This window comes from Anabrus simplex, chromosome 11 (genome assembly GCF_040414725.1).
Source record: "Anabrus simplex isolate iqAnaSimp1 chromosome 11, ASM4041472v1, whole genome shotgun sequence".
NCBI lineage: Eukaryota > Metazoa > Arthropoda > Insecta > Orthoptera > Tettigoniidae > Anabrus > Anabrus simplex.
Window position 1 is genome coordinate 71,665,583 of NC_090275.1, and position 24,558 is coordinate 71,690,140.

A 24,558-nucleotide genomic window follows, 5' to 3' on the forward strand; every position below is an offset into this window, starting at 1 on the left:
TCAAATTGCTTGGCCAATCTGTATACCGTCTGCCGGCAAGGAGCCCACCGAGTACGGAAATGAACACGAAACCTTTCCTGGCTCCGAGCTACGCTCTTGATTCAGCATAAAACAACACTATCTTCGCCTTCCGTTCACGAGTTAATCTCCCTTTGTCCGCCATGCTGTATAACTGGCAGCCGGTACGCATGTGCGACATGTGGTGCTGCCTGTCGGATCACGCATGAAATAAGGTTTCTGTTCACGAAAGGACATGGTTGTGAGCCCAGGTTTACACATTTTATAAAACATTTCCGATGTATGACATTTCGTATGACCACCCTGTATGTGTCTGTGGCACCATCAAAAACATAATCCAACAACTGCATGCACCTGTGAGTTGTCACTATGCAGTTCTCCTACCACAGCGATGGCAGTATCGATACATAACAATAGTGTTGCCACCTTTCGTGCAAAATGTGTTTGGCTTGTGTTCGGTTTCATTTGACTGTCTCTTATATGTTGACCAGGTAAGAAATTGGCCCCTTTTCATTATCCATGTTTCTTTCTCATTTAAGTTATGTGCAATGATTTTTCCAAATTATTTCAATTATTATTACTAATTTCAGTCTGAGAATATCATTTGGGCAGCTTCTGTAAGGACAAAATCCTCCTTGGTGTTCACCAAGTTGTGGTTCCAGAGTGTTTTTGATCCTGCGAAAGAACATTTTGTATGCGCAGATCAGAAGGGTTATTCCTCTGTAAATCTGGGGTGGTTTTTTTCTCCTTTTTAAAAACAATGGATAGATTATTCCCGTCGTCCCAGGGCCCCAGAATTTCCTCCGTGATCTACAATTTTACTAGATGTTGATGGAAATTTTTGATTGCAGGTTTTGTGGCGTTTTTCCCAGATTTCTGCAAAGACTAGGTCTTCTCCAGATGCCCTGTAATTTTTTTGTTCTTTTAATTGCAAGTTCTACTTCATTGATGGTTGGAGGATCTATTAGATCAGGGGTGATTAAAGTGGGTAGTATAATAATAATAATAATAATAATAATAATAATAATAATAATAATAATTTCGTGTGGCTATTTCTAGCTGGGTGCAACCCTTGTAAGGCAGAACCCTGATGAGGGTAGGCAGCATCTGCCATGTGCAGGTAACTGCGTGTTACTGTGGAGGAGGATAGTGTTATGTGAGGTGTGTGAGTTGTAGGGATGTTGGGGACAGCAGAAACACCCAGTCTCCAAGCCAAGGGAATTAACCATTTATGGTTAAAATCTCCGACCCGGCCGGGAATCAAACCTGGGACCCCTGTGACCAAAGGCCAGCACGCTAACCATTTAGCCATGGAGCCGGACATTAAAATGGGTGTGTCAGTGTTTATCTGAAACGTTCCTAGTGGGTCAATGCAATTTGGAAGTTTGTTGAATGTGTCTGCAATGATCTCAACATTTGAAGAATATTTACCTCATTATACTACTTTATCACATCATTGTTTCACTCTTTTCATGATTTACTTACAATGCTAAAAATACTGCTCATATTTGATGTTTAAAACACATCCTTCAACTTGCTGAACTACAAGTGAATAGTGCTGACTGTTGTTCAACACCTCAAATAACTTAGCACTCTTCAAAAACTCTGAACAAAATTTCTTGCAAATTGTGTATTGGTTGGTGGAAAAACACATTTCTTGTCTATACATTGAATCATCAATACGGTAAATGAAATTTATAAATAATAATAAGAGCCGAAAACGGTACTAGTGTAATCTATTTACAATAAATTGTGTATTGGTTGGTGGAAAAACACATTTCTTGTCTATACAAATGTGGTGGGGCTGTACCTTAATTAAGGCCACGGCTGCTTCCTTCCCATTCCTAGACCTTTCCTATCCCATCGTCGCCATAAGACCTATCTGTGTCGGTGCGACATAAAGCAAAATAGCAACAAACAAAAAAAATACAATAAACATATGTGTCCATTGAGTTTAGATCTAAAGCATGTGAGCTTAGCCTTCAAAACAAATTTGTTTCATACAGCTGAGCTGTGACTTCATTAGGTATGTTCTGTTTCAAGACTGAGCTTAAACCATTACATATATTGGTCTGAAATACATCTCAGGAAGTTTGCTCACGTGAACAACATCTTTTGTAGGAACATAGGCCTACAGATTTCCCCTATTTTAAAAATAAATGAAAGGATAAGAATGTTCTTCTGTACAACTACTTCCTTACAAGTATCACATTGTAGAGAATTGAAAAAACATCTCTACCACAAATTCTGAGATATACAGTATTCAAACAATATTCTATTATAATAAACCTAACACCTATTTCGATTTATGCAAGATTATTACTCCTTCCACTCTAATTTTAACAGTATTTTTGACATCTTTACAACATATCTTTAAAGATGTGTGTTAGTTGATGTATTTAGTTTTAGTAACTAGAGGCTATTATTGCTGTATATTATTTGCTAGTGCTTCATTGAGTTTTGTCAGATTTTACCACATGGGATTGTAGATAAAGGGTACAGATCTTTGCATATTATTATGAGGGTATTTAAGGGTTGTAGTAAGTATGTAAAGGAGAGGGCATATAAATCTCTTGTAAGACCCCAACTAGAGTATGGTTCCAGTGTATGGGACACTCACCAGAATTGCTTGATTCAAGAACTGGAAAAAGTCCAAAGGAAAGCAGCTCGATTTGTTCTGGGTGTTTTTCAACAAAAGAGTAGTGTTACAAAAATGTTGCAAAGTTTGTGCTGGGAAAACTTAGAAGATAGAAGACGAACTGTTTGACTAGTGGTATGTTCTGAGCAGTCAGTGGAGAGATGACGTGGGAGGCCATCAGTAGACGAATAATTTTGAGTGAGTAGTGTCTTCAAAAGTAGGAAAGACCACAATATGAAGAAAAGTTGGAATTTAAGAGGACAAAATGGGGCAAATATTTCTTTATAAGTGGGGGAGTTAGGGACTGGAATAACTTTTTTTTTTTTGCTAGGGGCTTTACGTCGCACCGACACAGATAGGTCTTATGGCGACGATGGGATAGGAAAGGCCTAGGAGTTGGAAGGAAGCGGCCGTGGCCTTAATTAAGGTACAGCCGCAGCATTTGTCTGGTGTGAAAATGGGAAACCACGGAAAACCATCTTCAGGGCTGCCGATAGTGGGATTGGAACCTACTATCTCCCGGATGCAAGCTCACAGCCGCGCGCCTCTACGTGCACGGCCAACTCGCTCGGTCTGGAATAACTTACCAAGGGAGGTGTTCAATACCAGTTTCTTTGCAATCATATAAAAAGAGGGTAGGAAAACAGCAGATAAGGAATCTGCCACGTGGCTAAGGTAAGGGTGTATTCTGCCCAAAGGCAGGTCCGAACCTCTGCAGAGGTGTGCCTGAGCCGGAGTTTACGTTCGGTAGGGTGGCCAGTTCCTTTCCCATTCAAATCTTAACCACGCCCAATGTTGCTTAACTTCAGAGATCTCATGGGATCCAGTGTTTCAACACGGCTACGGCCGATGGCTGCCACCTGAGCGACTGCCCTAAATGCAGATCAGTAGTGATTGATTGACCGAGACTACTATTATTCAATTACTAACATAATCAAAAAACAAAATCTTAACCTATAACAAGTGTTGTACCAACATTTCTATTACTATTACTATTATCGTTGTTATTGTTGTTGTTGTTGTTACTACTACGCCGCACTCAATCACAAGGGGGCTAACGCCAACAAATATACATTGGAAGGAAGTGATCTCTGTCTCCTACATAATTAGGCATCTTTAATAGTTGATTTAATTGCATTAATAACTAGATAACAAGTGTACATGAGAAGATGTAAGCCACTTACCGGTGTATTGAAATTCAAATTCCTTCCTTTTTTACTTCATGAATACGAAAAACCACACCCCAACACTATGCAGGTATTTCACCATTCTGCCACACAGTAGTTTGCTGAATAATTAATGCAGAATATACATAAAAACAGCATAAACCAAAACTGCACATAACACGGTAACACACATGTTTGCAGTAGGTATGTGGTGACGTAAGATGGTGGCGGCTGCAAGTTTCTGGCTTTACTAGCACCAATGCTACGAAATAGAGCGCTGCCAGTCTGTGTCTGTGGATGGTGCGCAGACTGGTCTAGTGTGTTCGTCCAGGTGTAGAAATGGAGGCAAGCAAAGAAGAGCAGAGAAGTGTGGTTAGTTTTCTGGTGGCTGAGGGTACTGGAGTACGCAAAACTCATCATTGCATATCTGCTGCGTATGGCGAACACTGCATGTCCATGACGAGTGTGCACGAGTGGCATAAGAGATTCCGGGAAGGACGCACATCACTGCAAGACGATGCGTGCCCAGGACAGGCACTTTGAGCCGTTACTCCTGATGTAATAGGGTGGATTGATGACCTTATCTGGGTAAACTGAAAAATCACAGAGGAAGAAATTCATGTTCAGGTCGGCATTAGCCATGGCCTCGTTCATGCCATTATGAAAGATAATTTGCATTTTTGCAAAATTTGTGTGCAGTGGGTTCCGCATCAGGGGCTGCCTGGCCGAGACAGTAAAGGCGCGCTCGGTTCGCCCGGAAGGACGTGGGTTCGAATCCTCGTTAGGAAGTCGTAAAAGTTAAGAAACGAGATTTCCACTCCCGGAGGTGCACATGGTCCTGAGGTTCACTCAGCCTACACCAAAAATGAGTACCAGGTTAATTCCTGGGGGCAAAGGCGGCCGGGCGTAGAGCTAACCACTCTATCCCATCAAGTGCTGTGGTTATGGATAGTGGAAGCCTTTACCTTCATGGGTCTTCATGGGCTGTACGGAGATGACTTTGCTTTGCTTTGTTTTGCGTTCCACATCAACTGATGGAGGGACAAAAGATTGACAAAATGGCACCGTGACTGAGTAATCTGCAGCAGTACCACGAGGAAGAGTGTGCGTTTCTGTCCTGTATCTTTGCCACCATTTTGAGCCCGAGAGCAAACTGTGAAGCCAACAATGGAAACATCGCAATTCTCCACTGTCAAAGTAATCCAAATATGTGTACACAAGTTCTGGTAAAATCATGATGACCTTCTTCTTTGACTGTAGGGGCCCTCCGCTTGTCGATTTCCTCGAGCGAGGAACCATAATCATTGCACAGCGCTATGAAGACATTTTGCAGGAACTGCGATGCGCCGTAAAGTTAAAACGACCTGGAATGCTGTTGGGCGGAGTCTTCCTCTTGCACAATACTGCTTGGCCCCATACTTCCGATCTGGCTAAGACTACGCTTCAGCGATTTGGTGGGGAAACACTTCAACATCCTCCGTACAACCCGGCTCTTTCACTTTGTAATTTTCACATTTTGGAGACCTGAAGAAAGACATTCATGGACGTCGGTTTTATTTGAACGAGAAAGTGCAAGAGTGGTTGCGGTTGTGGATCCATCAGCGACCTACCTCTTTCTACAAAACTGGAATTGATGTCTCATCTCCCAGTGGGATAAATGTATTAACGCTTTTGGTAATTACTTTTGAATAAAACCATTCCATGGTCACATTGTAGCAGGTATTCGATTTTCATTTGACTGCCCCTTATATAATAAGAAATGCCTGTCAGCAGACACTAAAGTCCAAGTCTATAAAACCGTAACTCTTCCGGAAGCCACTAGCGCTTGTGAAACCGTGTTCCAAATTAAAAACGAAACAAGAACTGGTCAGCTCCTCAAAACTGAAAGAAGATTCATCGGAACTTGCATAGATAAGAAATACCAACTGAAGGAGTCTTCAGAATCCTTCCTAATAAAACGGTCTATCGAGAGATTGACACAATCGCCAGCACAATGAAGAATATCTTGTATTTCTTTTACATCTTGCGACTGCCAGGAAACTGGATTTTATGACAATTAGTGATGAGAAGTCTTGGAAAGAAGATAGGAGGACAGTGGGTCCACGAAATTCAGCAAGATACCAGAGCAGTTGGATGCGAGATAGCGGATGCAGAGAACAAAAATAAAATTAACTCCCTTCTTAAAACTCATAAATTTTCAGCAGAAATGATACATAGAAGGGCTGTAACGATTTCAGATGAATTGAGAAAATTATGATCGGAACGAATGGAGAAGTACTGGGTAGATCACTGGAACCAAACATACAACCTTCAAAGAGGAAGTGAACGGAAAGACTGAAGTGGTCCAATGTGGCCAATAAAGTTATTTTATTATTATTATTATTATTATTATTAATATTGTTATGGGGTTACCCGTGGACCAGCAGAGGTGAAAGAAGGTGCCGGGGTGAATGGGTCTAACTACAAAATCAAAGTTAATTTAAAACTTTAACAAAGGTTATATTTTTTGAATTTCAACAATCAACAACAAAACTTTAACAACTTTTCACTTAGTGAGATAACGATGACATAGCAATTTAGAACAAGACTTAGAAAAATTCAAGATTTCAACACTTTAACACACTTGGGCTATAAGCTCCTAATTTTACAATTTCTGAGCTTCCAGCTCCAACTTTACCGAAGAGCATAAATTTACAAAAGGGCAGAAATCCCCTACTACCTGGAGCACTTGCTCCGTAGTTTACAATATAAAGCCTTCTAGAGGCACTTTTGCAGTACTTAAAAAAAAAAAAAAAACCTAATGTGCTCTCCGTTTTCCCAGCCTATTCAAGGCGATATCAGAAAATTACAATCATTTGCCATCAAGGCACAACTTACAAATTAAAACAGGAGTATCTAGTGCCCAACCTATTGGGCCGTAGCGGAAAGGAACAGGTTAAGTAAATGGCCCAAAACACAATTTGAATGGAGGCGTGAACTTGCACTCCTAAATATGCTTTCTTAAAACCTAAAAGGCACTAGGACGATGAAACAGGGGCTATTCCCAAACTATGGAGGTGACTCGTATAAGAAAGAAATTTAAGACATTACGGAAAGGAAGAAAACCAGTTACAAAATGTAGTCACCTCAAACCAAAATGAAAGGGAGCTCGAGAGGGTGCATCACTCTCTATCCCCAATTAGCAGTTAAAGATTTTATGAAGTTTTTACATAAGCCGGCAGAAAATTACATTTGTAGAAAAGTAGGTTACATGGTTAAAGTTTCGGACCTTTCCCTCAGGTTAAACTGCGGAGCTAGCAAGAAATAAAGATGTTAACTGGCCATTACCTTGCTGAAGAACTGCTGCCTGATGAAAGAGGCGCCTCCCACCTCCTGCTTGACGCACATGCACACACAGTTAGATGTTGATCAAATGGCCAAGGGACGTGAAAATCCGCGGTTTATAAACCCTCGGGGAAAGTTTGAGTCCTTTCATGAATAATCAAGACACACCCACAGAATTTTATTTAAAAGTGGCCCTTAGAATCGAAGAAGAAATACAGGATTGGTTGGAAATTAATTACAAAAATTAGGTATTGGCTGGATTCAAAACTGGCGGAAAGAAAAGATAAAATATTGCCAACCCAAAAATAAATGAACATCAATTAGTAAAAAAACTTATGAATACAAAACTTCTTCAAAAAAGTTCTTTCACTTCGCACCAGGGTGTATGATCATAGTTTTCTAGCAGTGACATCTATGAGATAATGTCCAAACTTCTTGATGAATGGAAAACAAAACAAGTTGAAATTCACACAGTACTGGAAACTTCACAATAACAAAATTACGGTAGTGACATCTTCTGAGAAAAGGTTTAAATAGGTTTAGTTTCAAGTTCAGTATTTCTCCTGTAGAGTTCTTTTAGGCGCAAGATTTAAATGTGCGGCATAGAGGTGTACCTCCCGGTAAAATTATTATTATTATTGTTATTATTATTATTAATATTATTATTATTATTAGATGCGAAAAAGACCAGAAAACTGATCACGCAAAGCTCACTTAGAAGTTGTGCTTTTCCTTCTTTGCCAGGCAGCCTTCAGTTTTTCTCTCATCGTGGTTCTTCGTTCTTCTGTCCACTTAGCTCCTGTCTTCTTCTTGTGGTTTCTCTCTGACTCTACTTCCCACTTGTTGATTTTCGTTGTGTAGCAGGTTCGGTTAGCGATGTCGGCCACTTTGATTCCAGGTCTTGGCGGATTTCCATTGTCCACCTATTTGTTTTGATGTTTATTATTATTATTATTATTATTATTATTATTATTATTATTATTATTATTATTACTACCGTGGTTTGGTGGATTAGCAGAGGTGAAAGAAGGTGTTGGGGTGAATGCGTCTAACTGCTTTGTCAAGAAAGAATTTAAACTGAAATGGAAGGTTATATTTTCTCTAAGCAACAAGTTAACAATTTCTCACTTAGTGAGTTGACAAGAACAATTTAAAAACAAGACTAGAATAATCCAAGATAGCAAATCTTCAGCAAACTTGGGCTACCAGCCCTTAGTTTTACAACCTTTGAGCTTCCAGAACAAAATTTTCAGAGGAGCATAAATTTACAAACGGGCAGAAATCCCCTAGTACCGGGAACATCAGCTCCGTAATTAACAAATGTCAAGCCTCTTAGAGGCACTTTTATACGCATAAAAGAGCTGACCCACTCTCAATTTCCTGGGCCTATCAAAGGCCACAACAGACTTTACCATTAACTGCCCTCAAGGCACACTTACAAAGAAACAGGGGTATCTTGTACCCAACCTACTGGGCCTTAGCAGAAAAGAACAGGTTAAGTAAATGGCCCCAAAATACCAAGCTGAATGGAGGCGTGTACTTGCACTCCTACATGAAACTTTTTTTTAAACCTAAGAGGCACTAGGCCAATGAAACAGGGGCTATTCCCAAACTATGGAGGTGACTCGTATACTGAATAAATTTAACACATTAAGAAAGAGTAGAAAATCGGTTACAAAAACGTAGTCACCTCAAATCAAAATGAAGGGGAGCTTGAGAGGGTAAAGCACTCTCTATCCCCGAATTACAGTTAAAGATATATGAAGTTTTACAAAAGTGACGGAGAATTACATGTTTGAAGATAGGTTACATAGTAAAGGTTTCGGACCTTCCCCGCGGGTTAAACTGCTGAGCTAGCAAGAAATAAAGATGTTAAGCGGCCATTACCTTACTGAAGAACTGCTGCCGGAAGAAAGAGGCGCTTCCTGCCTCCTGCTACATGTCCATACACTAAGTTAAATGTTGATGATGTGACCGAGAGACAAGAAAATCAGCAGTTTTTATACCCTCGGGGAAGATTCGAGACCTTTCATGTATAATTTAGACACACCCACAGGCGTTTATTGGCTAAAATACACAGTCGCACACAAAATCGAAGAAGAAAGACACGATTGGTCAAAAATTAATTACAGAAATAATTGATTGGCTAACTTCAAAACTGGCGGAAAGAAAAGATTAATATGGCCAACCCACAAATGAAAGAACGAAATTTAGTAATAAGGAAACTTATGAGTACAAAATATCTTGAAAAAAGTTCCTTCACTTTGCACCAGGGTGCATGATCATAGTTTTTTTGGCAGAGACATCTATAAGAGAATGTCCACACTTCTTGATCAAATGGAAAACAGAAAAAGTTGAAATCCACGCAGTATTGACAACTTCGTAATCACAAAATTTATGGTAGTGACATCTTCTGAGAAACTTATGAGTTGATCCAGTTTTTAACGTTCAGAGTTTCTCCAGTAGAGGAGGACTTTAAGGCGGAAAATTCAAATGTGCGGCGTAGAGGTGTACCAGCCGGTACAATTAGTAGTAGTAGTAGTAGTAGTAGTAGTAGTAGTAGTAGTAGTAGTAGTAGTAGTAATTCTTTACTTTCACCCTTTAATATATTATCCACATTTATTGGAAAAGAAAAGTTTGAGACATCTTGTTCAGTGAAGTAACTTGGAATGGGTAAATAAGAGTAGGAGATAGTGAACAATTCAAGACTGAGTACATTAACATGTTTAAAAATGGGGATAAAACATGTGTAAAACAATACAGGCCTATCACAAATGTGTCTCAAATACCGAAACTGTTTGAAGATTTAATAACTGATAGAATAACATCTCTTTTCAAACAAATAGTGATAGAAGAGCAACATGGATTTGTTTCTGGACGCTCAACCTGTACTAATCTCATTCTATGTTATCAATTTGTTGTTGACGCTATGGAAAATTATGGATAGGTTGACTGCTTATTTACAGAAGACCAGTGGTGGTGGTGTTGGTGATTATTGTTTCAAGAAGAAGTACATATGCGCAGCAACCATCCACTCTTAATGTTAATCAGAGAAAAAAGTGGAAGAGGGCTGACCTGTCGAAGAATGAATGTATCAGAAAAAAAAAGGCCAGTATCACTCAGTGCTTCACGACTCACCAGCGAGTTTCATATCGGAAGCTCATATAAAATTTAAGAACACGTTCACTGCAGGTCCTTTATACCACTCCGAAAACCATATTAGTCTTTAAACCGTTATCACCAGGGAGCTAAAATTATAATTATTTTAAACAAGGCCTACCGCAAACTACTACTACCTTTACTTCTTCTTCTTTTTCTTGGTCTTTTCCCCCAATTTATTAAGGTCGGTACTTCATGAGGATTTGGCCCACTTTTATGGCTGAATGCCGTATTTTAACACTATCTACAAGAAAATCATGTACGTATTTACTCTTTTTCATTCACTACCACTTTTAACACTTGTGGACCCCCAAGCATAATGGGTGGAGTCCCCGTTTGCACTTTACGCACTGTAAATGGGATCTCTTTACTGCTCCACCATCTTTCTGGCTACATACGGCACATCGTTTTAGGTTATGTCCCGGAAGTTTTTCCAGTAGTGCTCCAGGAGGACTTGGATCTGTCAGATGTTGTGCTGGAGATAAGAGGTTCTTTTATGTCATCCACTCATTTTCGAGTTCAAGAATAATGGAAGATGTAAATTTTAATCTCGTCATTTTCTTGGTTTTCCTTATAGATAATATATGCATTCAGAACCATTCTCACAAAAATTGAAAAGACAACCTTCTTCCAAAACTTGAGTGTCCGGCTCTTATCTAGGTAAGTGTATAGTATCATATCCAAATCATCAACACCCCCGATAAATTTGTTATACTGGTGTATAATTGTTGGTTTCATTACCTCCTTAGGAAGTCTGTTCTTTCTTGGCTTGGTGGTAGTTTTGCTTTCAGCAATGGAATGTGTAGATAAGAGGAAAACTGGATGTTTTTTAGATCTTTTTTCTCCCAGTAGCCAGCTAGCAAGCTAGCAGGACCTCGTCTTTTCTAAAGTACCTAGTCTCACCAATGGCAAATCTACCTTTCAGTTCTGAAGGGATATCCTTCCTGTTTTGCCGGAGAGTACCTGTGAAGTATGTGCCCTTAGAAAACAATTGCTGGGCCAGACTAATCGTAGTCAAGAAATTGTCAATTACCACATGATAGTCCTTCATTAGGTAGTTGCCTATTGCCAGTAATTTAGTCACAACAAGAAACACTAGTCCCTGTTTCTGTATGTTTCTCCTATCGACATTGCTCTTTGCTCCACGGTAGCAGAAGAAACCCAAACAATAATGTGATATAGTGTCGTACAACATCCAGAATTTTATCCCCCATTTGTGATGTTTTTTGTTTGGAAGATACTGCAACAAAGGAGAATGACATTTTGTTCCAACAAGTGACTCGTTTATGCTAAGGTGTTGGCGGGGAGTGTAATGGTGTCTGAACAAATTGTTGGTGTGATCCACAAGAGGACTGAAGCGAGCACATGGGTCATATTTCTCATGGCCTGGTGGAAACAACGAATCATTATTCACACGGTGGAAGAATTTCAGTATTAGCTGGAATCTATGCCTGGAGAACATCTTTGAAAACTATGGGATGACTCGAGAATCAGTGTTCTAGTATGAAGATATTGTCGGTCTGCATGTAATTCCCTTCTCTAACAATACAGCGATAAAACCTTTTTATTTCCTTTAGAGTAACAGGCTGCCACTGCTTTATGCAGGAATTCGACTTCAATTGTTGTGCTGACCTCAAGAATTGAGTAGCATATCTACTAGTTTGTCACCATTAGCTGCCACAGAGCCTGAGCAAAGAAGAGATAAAAATACTAAATAGCTTTGGCGTTGCAAGGTGGGACATGCTTTGGACCTGGATTTTCCAAGTAGACAGGTGCAGAGTGATAACGAGTATCACTTCGTACAAAAACCTCCCAAAACAGACCTTTGAGGAGCTTTATTGCTATTACCATCATCATCATCCTCATTCTCGGGACCGTCATTTGCTCCATCACTAAGTTCGGAATCTTCCAAGCTCTCAGATACATTCGCAGCACTTACTTGTGCGGTTCCCATCATAACCTCACTACTGTCACTGTCCGAGTCGTCATTCTCAGAATCACTCCTATTAAAGGGTGAAGTGTTCAAATACTCCACTAACTCATCGTTCGTGAACATATCACCGTCAACACCATGGCTTGCTGCCATTTTCACTAGCTACTCAGGGACACTTCATAAAATATTCACCAAGTTCAAGTACTCATAAAGCCCGAACAGGCAAACATAGTGACAATCTGCATGCTATAATGAAAATTCTGTGCTTTTATTATCCTACAACAACCAGTTTTTCCACCCATCAACGAAACCATACTCAGTAATTAGTGTTTATTAAGGCAGTAGCGAGAAGAGCGCTCCTGGCAATTTTAGCGGGAGTCGGGAGGAGCACGATTGTGCTCCTCGGCACTCTAAGGGTTAAAGTATGTGTTCTGACTCATTTTACTGGTTCATTCGAGGTGGCCATAATGAATTAATAGTTGTGCTCACGATTCCTGCTGTCTTATAGCCCGTAAACACACATCTCGTTATATTACCCCGGTTTAGGGTGAGGGTCCAATGTCTTTCAGAATTGTAGTAAATGTGAAGGGATGCATAAAACTGGATCACAAGGGGCTGGTGGACCACCCAATATGTATGGTATGTGTGTGTTATAATGCTAAGAAGTGGAGTAACATTGTTGTGGGATTATAATCTTTGTTTGTTATTTTGCAGTCCTTGTCATCTGTACGTGAAATGCAGTACAAAATGAACCAGCAGCTTCAGGAAAGTCAGCGCACCAATGAGCAATTACAGAAAGAAATTCAACTATTGCAGTTGGAGAAAGAGAAGCTAGTCATCATAAACCAGGGCAAGGATAACGAGTTGGAGCGCTTCAAGAAGGAAGTGAAGTAAGTATTGTATGCCGTCACATTTATAAAAATAACTGAAAGTAATTTAGGTCCTTCTTATTCTTCTTCTTCTTCTTCTTCTTCCTCATCGGCTGTATTTGCATCTTTCAATTAAGCACTCCCAAATTTGTTTTGGATCAGTATGCTCAGTTCATAAACTGAATGTTATTCTCTTTCTACAGCCAGATCTTTTGGCAACCCTTCTTCACATAGATCATCTCTAAGTCACCTTTGGCCTTCCTCTAGGAGGTGGGATTCATCTAGTCTCTTATGACCATCCCAGCGAAACTGCTTCTCTTCAAGTTTCTCTCTGATAGGACTGACCTTAAATATTCCTTGCAGGTGTTCATTCGCACCTGATCAATCATTGTGATGTCTGCTGTAGGATACTGTTTTAAACTACTTTAGGACTAATTTCTACAATAAAACCTCAGTAAGAGAATGGGCCAGTTGCAGAAATGGTATGTCTACCCCCTGTGGGTGGGGGGCACAAATGAAGAATACTCCCATGGTATCCCCTGTCTGTCGTAAGAGGCAACTAAAAGGGGCGACCCAGGGATGATTGTATTAGAACCATGAAACTACTTGTGATTAGTACCATCATGCAGAGTTACTCCATTTTAACATTGCAAATCATATTGTCATAATTTTTAATGTGTGTATTATTCCTATGTTTTAAATATTGTTATCACTGAAATTAGATTTACATTCAATGTAATGAAATTTGTAACAACAATCCAAATATGACAAACCTTGAGACTATTGTATAAGCTGATGATGCTTGTGAATAAAGCGAAAAAATGTCCCGGTAAATTAGTGTTGTAACATTACGACCTTGCAACACAAACTAATTTGTATTGAAAAGGTGGATCAAAACAACCAACAAATTGTTAGTATATCCCCTGTCTGTCGTAAGAGGCATCTAAAAGGGGCCCCAGGGGCTATTAACTTGGGAGCGTGGGTTGGCGACCACGGGGCCCTTAGCTAAGACCTGTCATTGCTTCCACTTACTTGTGCCAGGCTCCTCACTCTCATCTATCCTGTCCAACCTCCTTAGTCAATTGTTCTTTTCCGACCCCAATGGTATTACAGCATTCGAGGCCTGGGGAGTCTTTCATTTTCACGCCATTTGTGGGTGGCCCTCATTCAGTTACGCTATTTAGATTACACTCACCATAACAGCACTATAATCAAAGCTACCCTTCTATGTACGGTAACGTGTCACTTTAGTCTTGATAATGTTATGAGATTTTATTTCCACCGAAAGCGATGTTCTTATCTGTTGACAAGTCGTGCTCATGTTTCACCATTTTGTAAGGTGTAGGAAGACGACAGCTGACTAACGTTTGTTACATGCACCGACAAATTTCATTGATTGCGACAAGCAAAGAGTTGCATGGAAGATACTATTTCAATTTTTGAACAATATTGAAACTTTAAACTATGTCTAGCTAAACACTGGCTGAACCTTGTTTGTGCAATGGATCATCGTCACGTAACTTAGACGTTGTTTAGGTAGACGTTGCCTAAGGTTTAAAACTACTCATCGTTTCTGCAGTTGGCCCACGGTCCAAGGGACCACATGAATACCGCATATTAAGTGGGAGAAACTAAGCAATATAATTACATAATTTGTATGTTTCTCATTGTAGATCATCATCATCATTTTCATTTCTCCTTGTCTAGCTCCTGGCAGGTCGGGCTGTTGATGGTACGTCTCCACCATTGCCTCTCCTTCCACCACTCCTCTTCAGTTATTATATTCCAGTCTAGTCGTCTTTTTCTTATACTGTTCTTGACATTGTCTGTCTTGCTCTGGGCCTCCCTCTTGTCCTCTTTCCCTCTATCTAAGCCTCCAACACTTGTTTTGTTATCCTTCCCTCCTCCATCCTTATAACATGTCCAAACAGTCTCAATTTATTTTTCTCCTTCCTATCACTCACTTTTTCTACATCTCTTTCCTAACCTCATAATTTCTTACTCTGTCTCTTCTTGTCTTCCTTACCATACTCCTCAAGAACTTCATTTCATCTTCATCTCTGTTTAGGGGTATTGTACATTTTGTACATTATCTCCTTACATTTCATAGGAACTTCTCTGTTCCACACCAAGTTTCTTACATTCTGGGAGAATGTATTTCACACTTGTACCCCTCTGTTGATCTCCTTATCCAACCTTGCGTCTTGCATTATTTCACTACTCAAATATTTGAAGCATTCAGCAACCTCAAGATTTTGTCCTCTTGTACTAATGATTCCTTTTCCTTCTCTTTCTCCTCTTGTGATCACCTGTGTTTTACTCTTCTCCACACTGATTTTCATGTCATATTTCTCAATATTGTACTTTAAAGCCTCGACGGTAGAAGTCCGTTATAGCGAAAATTCATAACATCGAAACATTTACTCGCTGTAACGGATTGTCATTATATCTGATTTTTTTGTAAAAGTCTGGGAAAACCCCATACACATTAAAATTGGTATGAAATGGCAATCAGTTTGTTCAAAACTTGCGTTTTAGCGGATTATATCCGCAGTGCAGCTGGTTTGTTTGTTTGTTTGTTTGTTTGTTTGTTTGTTTGTTATTTTTTGAAATCTGATACAACGTGAAAGAACTGCTATCAGCCTCGTTATTTACGCATTTATTATGAAAACTTGTTATCCTCTTTCATTTTGAATTTTCTTATAGAGAACAGCAGTCGACGGGCATTGCTAATCGACTCCAACATCACCTTCAAATGTCGAGCAGAGAGCTCGCAAGTGTGCGTAACGAGAAAATGATACGATACCGAAGATTAGCGATCGCATGTTGTGACAAATGTTTGTTTTCTTATTCAAACAGCATCACCTAACCCAACCTAACTGTACTACATGTATCATGAAAACATATTCCAAGCGCCAGTAGAGAAATTATAACATTCTCGCTATAAATTTACATGGGCATAGCCTCTCCGAAATTTAACCAGACACAAGAAAATATAAAGTAATCTCTGAAATCAGTGATGTGCTCTGCCATATCTTGAGTTGTATTGAATTCTTGCTTAATTTCAGTGTAGAGTATTAAAATTAAAGGATCGTTTACTTAGCCTTTAGTTCTAACGAGTTAACAACTGCTATCGACAACGTTATTTACGTATTTGTTACGAAAACATGTTCTCTTCCTTCATTTCTAATTTTCTTTACAGAACAGCAGTTGACGGGTATTGCCCATAGACTCTGATTAACTCCGGCATCGCCTTCGAATGTCGATGAGAACGCTTGCCAGTGCACATAGTGAGAAAACGATACCAAAGGTCGCATTTTGTGGCAAACACTTCAGTTTCCTTATTCAGACAGCGTCACCTAACCTAACTTAACCCCATATGTACCATGAAAACTTACATCAAGCGCCATTAAAAGTGATAACCTTCTTGCTATAAATTTAGATGGAAATAGCCTTACTGAGAAAATATAATCCAACCTAAGAAATCAGTGATGCGCTCGGCCATATCTTGAGGTATATTGCATTCTTACTTAATTTCAGTGTAGAGTATTAAAATTAAGTGATTGTTTACTTAGCCTTTGTTTCTAACGAGTTAATGACTGCTGTATTAAAGAAACTATTATAGTTTTATTTTGAGTCCACCTTGTCAATACACCTTATAATGATAGAAAATTATTAATTTAACATACATGGTTCGGGAAAATCATCCTTTTTTTTAGATCTTCAAGTTTATCTTCTTTTTTTTTTTCTTTCTCTTCCTTAAGTGATCAAACACTAGTTTGTATAATGGGTTCTCTTCTATACTTCTTTCATTTAAACTTGATTCAAGGTCATTTTTTGTGCAAGATAAATTTCTAAACTTTCCAAAACATTCATGAATTTCCCCTCTTTGGCCGAATGTATTAATTCCATGTCATTAGAAATGTCTGTAAATTTATGATTCTTGTAAGCGATTCTTATAAATCATAAATTTACGGACATTTCTAATGACATGGATTTAATACAATCGGCCAAAAAGGAAAATTTCATGAATGTTTTGAAAAGTTTCGAAATGTATCTTGTACAAAAAAAATGACCTTAAATCAAGTTTAATTGAAAGAAGTACAGAAGAGAACCCATTATACCTACAAACTTGCGTTTGATCATTTAAGGAAGAGAAAGAAAAAAAAGAAGAAAGACTTGAAGATATTAAAAATTTATTTAGGTATTCTCATTCAGTTCAAGAAAATATTAAATTTTGTGTAATGATCATTTTCATAATATTTCATTAGTTCTTTATTCATTGATATGGTGAAATCAGGATCTTTAAATTGTAAGAAAAAACAAAAGATAGTGTTATGTTTTATTCCTTGAACTGACATCACTGATGAAGGGAATGGATGATTTTCCCGAAAACATGTATGTTAAATTAATATTTTTCTATCCTTATAAGGTGTATTGACAAGGTGGACTAAAAATAAAACTATTATAGTTTCTTTAATAGATTCAGAAAAGTCAATACAGGATCAAATAAAATACCTATTATGGTTAAGTTTATCAACAGTTAACAACTGCTATCGACCACGTTATTTACGTATTTGTTATGAAAACATGTTCTCTTCTTTCATTTCTAATTTTATTTACGGAACAGCAGTCTATTATTACAGTCTATTATTACTAATCGATTCCGATCGACTCCAACATTGCATTCAAATGTCAACGAGAGAGCTCGCAAGTGTACATAGTGAGAAAACGTACTGAAGGTCACATTTTGTGGCAAATGCTTCAGTTTTCTTATTCAAACAGCGTCACCTAACCTAACTTAACCACGTATGTACCATGAAAATAATTATATGGCAAGCGCCAGTAGAAAAGTGATAACCTTCTTGCTATAAATTTAGATGGGAATAACCATACTGAAATTTAATCAGATGCGAGAAAATATAAAACTAACCTCTGAAATCAGTGATGCACTCTGCCATATCTTGTGGTGCATCCCATTCTTACTTATTTGCAGTATTTAGCATTAAAATTAAGCGATCGTTTACTTCAGTTTTTATTTTTAAGAGTTAACAACTGCTATTGGTCACGTTATTTATTATGCAAACATATTCTCCTCTTTCATTTCCATTTTTCTTTACGGAACAGCAGTCGATGGGTTATTACTAATCAACTCTGGCATAGCCTTCGAATGTCGATGAGAGAACTCGCTAGGGGACATAGCGAGGAAACGATACCAAAGATGATCGATTGCATGCAATATAATCGCTGGGTGCATGAATGTCGGTAACAGAAAAAATCACGTTGGGTGCCATGTGCCGCCATATGGCGTCACGGTGGTCTTCAAATTTGAGATGGCGTGACGTCATATGGCGGCACACCGTTCTTGAAATCAGAGTTGGCATGACGCCATATGGCAGCACAGTAGAGTTTCAGGCGATGCGCCGTAGATAATTAGATGTGACATCTGTGCGCGTAAAATTGGTACTACGTGAAGAGCAAACTTCCGGGTCTATTCCAGCTATGTATTTTTCTTGTGTGTCACCATGTGGCGCCACAGTATTCTTCCGAAGTCACTGACTGGCCAGTGGTCATTGTCACAGATGAAAGCGCGCCAGGCATTGTTTATTCGTCGTTTACATATGTATTATCACTCAGTTTGTATAGTTGTGCAAAAATATAAAAGATGGAAGATATTGGTAATTAGCTTAGTAGAAATGATAAGCGACTTAGTGAAGTGGATATTTGTGAATTACTGATGGATTCTGATGGAGAGGAAGATGTAAGTGTTGATGGCAGTGAATATAACGCTAGTGTTAATGAGTGCAGTGACAGTGACAACACGACGATGTATTGAGTGATGCGGAAGACGATGGCGATACTGATAGCGATATAGGTGGGGATGGTGCCGATGCAAATGGTGCAGACAATCATGTGAACAATGATGTCTGGGGTCCTTGTGTAGGGGCACAGCAAGACATTCCGTTCACAAGCCAGGAACATCTAAATCTTCAAATTGATACTTCTACAGCCACACCATATGAGTTTTACCGACTGTTCCTAACAGACGAAGTTCTTGATATGATGGTACTACAAACTAATATCAATGCAAATCAAACACTAGCGTCTATGCATATTAAGCGGTCTAGTCGTTTGAAGGAGTGGGTAGATACTACAAAGGAGGAAATGAAAGGTTTTATAGGTTTGAGATTGTGGATGGGTCTTGTAAGAATGCCTTCATTATCAAATTACTGGAGCCAGTTTTCTGTATATGGAAATAGTGTAGCTGGTAAGGCAATGCCAAGAAATCGTTTTCAGTTACTACTTCGATTCTGGCACTTTGGTCCCAACGATGCTTCAGCTGGAAAGTTGCACAAGATTCAGCCACTGTTAGATGTAATGCATGTGAACTTCAAGAGTGTCAAAACTCCAGGTGAAAACCTCGTAGTTGATGAATCAATGATTCCGTGGAGGGGTCTTTTATCATTCCGGCAATTTATGCCTGGTAAGGCACACAGGTACGGTGTTAAACAATTTAAGCTGTGCGACGACACGGGCTACACCTACAAAACTAAAGTGTACGCTGGTAAAGGTACCTTGAATGCTCAGTATACACTGAGTATGGCTGAGTTGCAATGCAAATTACGGACCCGTATCTGGACAGTGGTCACTTTCTCTGCACCGACAATTATTACTCGTCAATTGAGTTAGCTGAGGTGCTACTGGATCGAAAGACACATTTTATTGGCACACTTAGGAAAAATCAAAAAGGTTTACCAAAGGATGTTGTAAATGCAAAGCTTAAAGAACTCATTGCAATGGAGAATGGAAATGGATTGACAGTGATGAAGTGGAGAGATCAGAGGGACGTGCTGATTATGTCAACCAAATGTTCTAATGATGAAATTGCTACGGGCAAAAAGAACAGAAAACGCAAAGATGTGGTTAAACCGAAAATGGTAATAATGTACAATAAACTGAAAGGAGGAATAGATATTGCAGACACTTTCTTCGTATCACACTGCAATGAGGAAAACCATCCGATGGTACCACAAATTTGCAGATGACATTCTTTTTGTACTACCGTTGTAAATGCACTGCTTCTGTACAATAAGACGCGGGTTACTGGACATTGGAAAATGTCTCTTACGGAGTTTCGAAGGAACGTGGTCAACACTCTACTTTGTCTAACTAACGACCCTGTTAGACGTACTCCTTTAGAGAGAGAATCACTACCTTGGGGAAGCCAACAAGACGGAAGGACAGAAAAGCACCAGGTAAGTGTTATCAAGTTCAACATTATTGCACTTCTGAAGGATGTCAATACTATTTATAAAAAAATTTATTTCTTCCTTTCAATATTGCAGGAAAGCTCGAGGTCGGTGTCGAAGCTGCTATCAGCAACTATGCAAGGTCATGGGCAGAAAGGCTGCTGCTTCTGTCCCAAAAAGGGTGTCAACTGTCTGCACAACCTGTCCTGACACACCTTTCCTTTGTCTGAAGTGCTTTGAATCATTTCACAACAAAGAGTGACTGAAGTGGAGAATGGAAATGGATTGACATGGAGAATGGACCGAATGTAACCGAAGGATAATGCACAGTTTAATATAGAAATTTTGAAGGGACAGAAAAAAACTGATGTTATAACGGAGTTCTCGTTATATGCCGTACTCATTATGGGGGACTTCTACTGTAGTTGGATTTGCACTTCTGTGTTGTTGACTCCCCATATCACTAAGTCATTCCCTCCATATGTTGCCTTCGTTTCCTTTAGAATTTCATCCATAACCATTATAAATATATATGGAGACATTTCACTTCCCTGTGTTGGTTTCTAAACCAATCTGTTCTCCCCACTCGAGTCTTGGACACAACTGGAACAGTTTTTATACATTGCTTTCACTAATTCTCTTGATTGCTTTCAAGATCCTCTTCTTTCCAGGGTTTCCCCACACCTTTTCTCCATTAAGACTATCATACGCTTTCACTAAATCAAGGAATATCATCACCATATCTTTTCCATATTCCCACTGTTTTTCCAGCAATAATCTATGGCAAGTATAGGGTCTGTTGTAGACCTGCCCTGTCAAAAGTCATACTGCTATTCTTCTAAATTTCTTTCCACCCTTCCTCTCATCCTCCTTTCTGTTATTATCTCCAATATTTTGGCTACTACCCCATGTGGGTGGGGGATACAGACAAGAATAAACCCACGGTATCCCCTACCTGTCATAAGAGGGGACTAAAAGGGGTGACCAAGGGATGATGGATTTAGAACCATGAGATTACCTGTGATTAGTACCATTACACGAGGAACACCCTGGGTCAGCTTTACTTGTGATTAGTACCACTATGTGAGGAACACCATGGGGCTGTGATTAGTATCGTTCGGGGAGGACTACTATGGGTTTACATTACCTATGATTAGTACCACTATGTGGGAACACCATGGGTCTGTGTTACCTGTGAATAGTACCATTATGTGAAGAACACCTTGGGTCTGCGTTACCTATGAGTAGTACCATTGTGTGAAGAGCACCATGGGTCTGTGTTATCTGTGAGTAGTACCACTGTGTGAGAAACACCATGGGTCTGCGTTACCTGTGAATAGTACCATTATGTGAGGAACATCATGGGTATGCGTTACCTGTGAGTAGTACCATTATGTAAGAAACACCATAGGTCTATATTACCTGTGATTAGTACCACTATGTGAGGAACACCACGGGTCTGGGTGTTGCCCGTGATTAATACCATTGTGTGAGGAACAAACTGAGAGTGGCATGGCCATCTTTACATCGCAACAGTGCAAGCTGTACAGATCTGATAATGCTGAAACCTACCACGGACGTAGACAACAGTGCCATCTAGCGGCTGGTAGGCACACCGTGCCATAGAGCCAACCAAAACACAATTATAGCAAAATTGCAGATACTTATTAAATTGCCTATGTAGGTCTGCTTTTTGTATTATAATAAAGCTTTCGAAAAAGTTTGTCATGATTGCCTCATCCAAATACTCAGGAAGGAGATCTTGGTTGTGAAGGATATTTGAATCATAAGCAGTATTTATGACAATCAACCTGCTATCAAAAAGGAAGGTAGGGAGTTCTCTGAAGAGGTGGTAATAAAACGTGGCATTAGACAGGATTGTGTCCTATCTCCTGCGTGTTTAACCAATGCTCAGAGGAAATAATACAAGCAGCTTTAGTGGAAGAAACAGCAGGAATTAAAGTTAATGGGAAAACAATCGACAACTTAAGATTTGCAGATTGACCAACCGAGTCGAGGAGGCAAGTGACCAATGTAAGTAAGACACATTTTATGGTAGTATCCCGAATACAACACCAAGACAGCTTGATGATCAATGGAGAGACAGTACAGCAAGTGACAAAATACAAGTATTTAGAAACAAATGTGAACTAGAACATTGACTACTGAGGAAATAAAGTCCAGGATCGGCCAAGCCAAAATGCATTCAGGAAAATAAGGAGAGTGCTATGTAGAAGAGAACTTAATTTACATCTAAAAATTAGATTCTGAGATGTTACATCTTCTCCACCTTGTTCTGTGGAGTTGAAACCTGGACCATAAAGAAAAGAGAAATGGACAGATTAGAGGCTTCTGAATTATGGACGTACAGAAGGATACTGCGGTTGATTTAGACAGGTAAGGTCACAAACGATGAGTTAATGAGGCGAATAGAAAAGAGAAAGGAAATAATAAATACTGTCAAAATCAGAAAGCTCCAGTATTTCGGTCATGTGATGCGAGGAGAGAAATATCATCTACTGCAGATGGTCATTCAAGGGAAGATACAAGGCAAAAGAAGACCAGGAAGAAGATGCATTTCTTGGATTGAGAATCTGAAAACTTGATTCAACTGCTCCACTATTGAGCTGTTTCGCGCTGCATCATCTAAAGCAAGAATCTCTATGATGTCAGCTGACCTTCTGAGAGGGGATGGCACTTGAAAAAGAAAAGACAGAAGAAGAAGAAGAAGCGGTAATTTTAATAATTTTTATTAATTTGGGGGGGAAGTCCAAAATTCCTTATCTTCATCATTGAAGATCTGTGGGTACAATCATAAGCTTTTTTTTTTTTTTTTTTGTAGTTTTCAAAGGTTACAACAACTTGTTGTTTTTTGCTCCTTTTGTAGACATCTATTACAAAATTTAAAGTGATTTTCTGTTCCGGGTATCTTCTCCAGCGTCTAAATCCTCCTCGATATGCTCTCAGTTCCAGTTCAAGTTGATCTTCACAACGATTGTATAGAATTCTTGAGATGATTTTACATGTGCAGTTCAAAAAGAAAATTCCTCTATAGTTGTTTGGATTTGACTTTCCTCCTTTTTTTGTGCGATGTATGTGTACCCTGCGTAGTTCTATATCATCCGAATTGAGGAGAAGGAGAAAACGTGCGGACCCGGGCCTGATTAGTAATTGCATATAATCAAGGAGATTAACATATTTATTCAAGATGCGGTTCCCTTCTTGGGTTTTCCTTTGATTAGTTAGCATGTGCAGAGTAATGTGAACATACATACATATTTTCGAAGCTTAAGGCAACCTCAGGCTGTAGAACAGGTACATAATCCTGGGACTCAAGCCTGAAATAAATTGATATTAAAATTTACAATAAATCCATGGAACTCTCTTTCAATTCTCGAACCATGCCTCCAGTTCTTTCATAGTCCTCCCACTAAGAATGGACCCTGATCTAATTTATTATACCTAAGATACGTTACTAGAACATACAATTGCTAATTTTCTCTACAATCACACAAATCGTAATGAGACTGAAACGTCAACCAAAAGGGGAGGCTCACAGTATATAATATACGTGCCTTAAACAACTAAATAAAACCAAGAATATACCGGTGTTTGCAACAAGAGAACTGGCACTGACCAGACATTACTTCAAATTTACATTAGGTAAGAAATAGGATAGATATGAAACACTAATTTACAATTTTAAACCCCTAGGTCGCCAGACTGCAACTCCAACAGATCTAGGGTAAGATAAAAACCTACTCGCCACACGGCCAATTTAACTGAGAATAAGGTAAGCTGCAATCCAACGTCTTTCACAACCAGCCACAAAGACGGCAGCTGAATTGTAAGTGCCTGAACATATACCTTAACACTAGAACCGTGGCTGGGTCATTTGTGACCCAGCTGTTAGTTCTTTCTTCCCTATCTTCTTTGTGTCTCTACCTGGAGTGCTAGACTTTTATGACTTTTCATAAATAAGGGTCTTTAACAACCACATATAAGTTCAGTTACTGGGGAGCAAACTCCTGTTTTAAAAAATCCAGATTTACCTAGAACGTAGGGATCACGGCTCGTACCTTCAGATTCGTCATTAGAAGATGATGATGTCATGCCATTAGAAGCTGTAGCAAATCCTGATAGAGCAGTTATGCATTTATAAACTCCCATTTTGTAATTTATGGACTATACTTTAGATTCC

General features: G+C 39.2%; 1 protein-coding gene across 3 annotated transcripts in view; it reads left to right on the forward strand.

The window, feature by feature from the left end:
* LOC136883523 (myosin-11) overlaps positions 1-24,558 on the forward strand; it is an 88,747-nt gene that overhangs the window by 36,748 nt on the left and 27,441 nt on the right. For all 3 annotated transcript variants that reach the window (XM_067155887.2, XM_067155889.2, XM_067155888.2), the window contains exon 4: positions 12,953-13,128. In XM_067155887.2, coding sequence (XP_067011988.2) covers positions 12,953-13,128 — 176 coding nt within the window. The remainder of the gene's footprint in view (positions 1-12,952; positions 13,129-24,558) is intronic.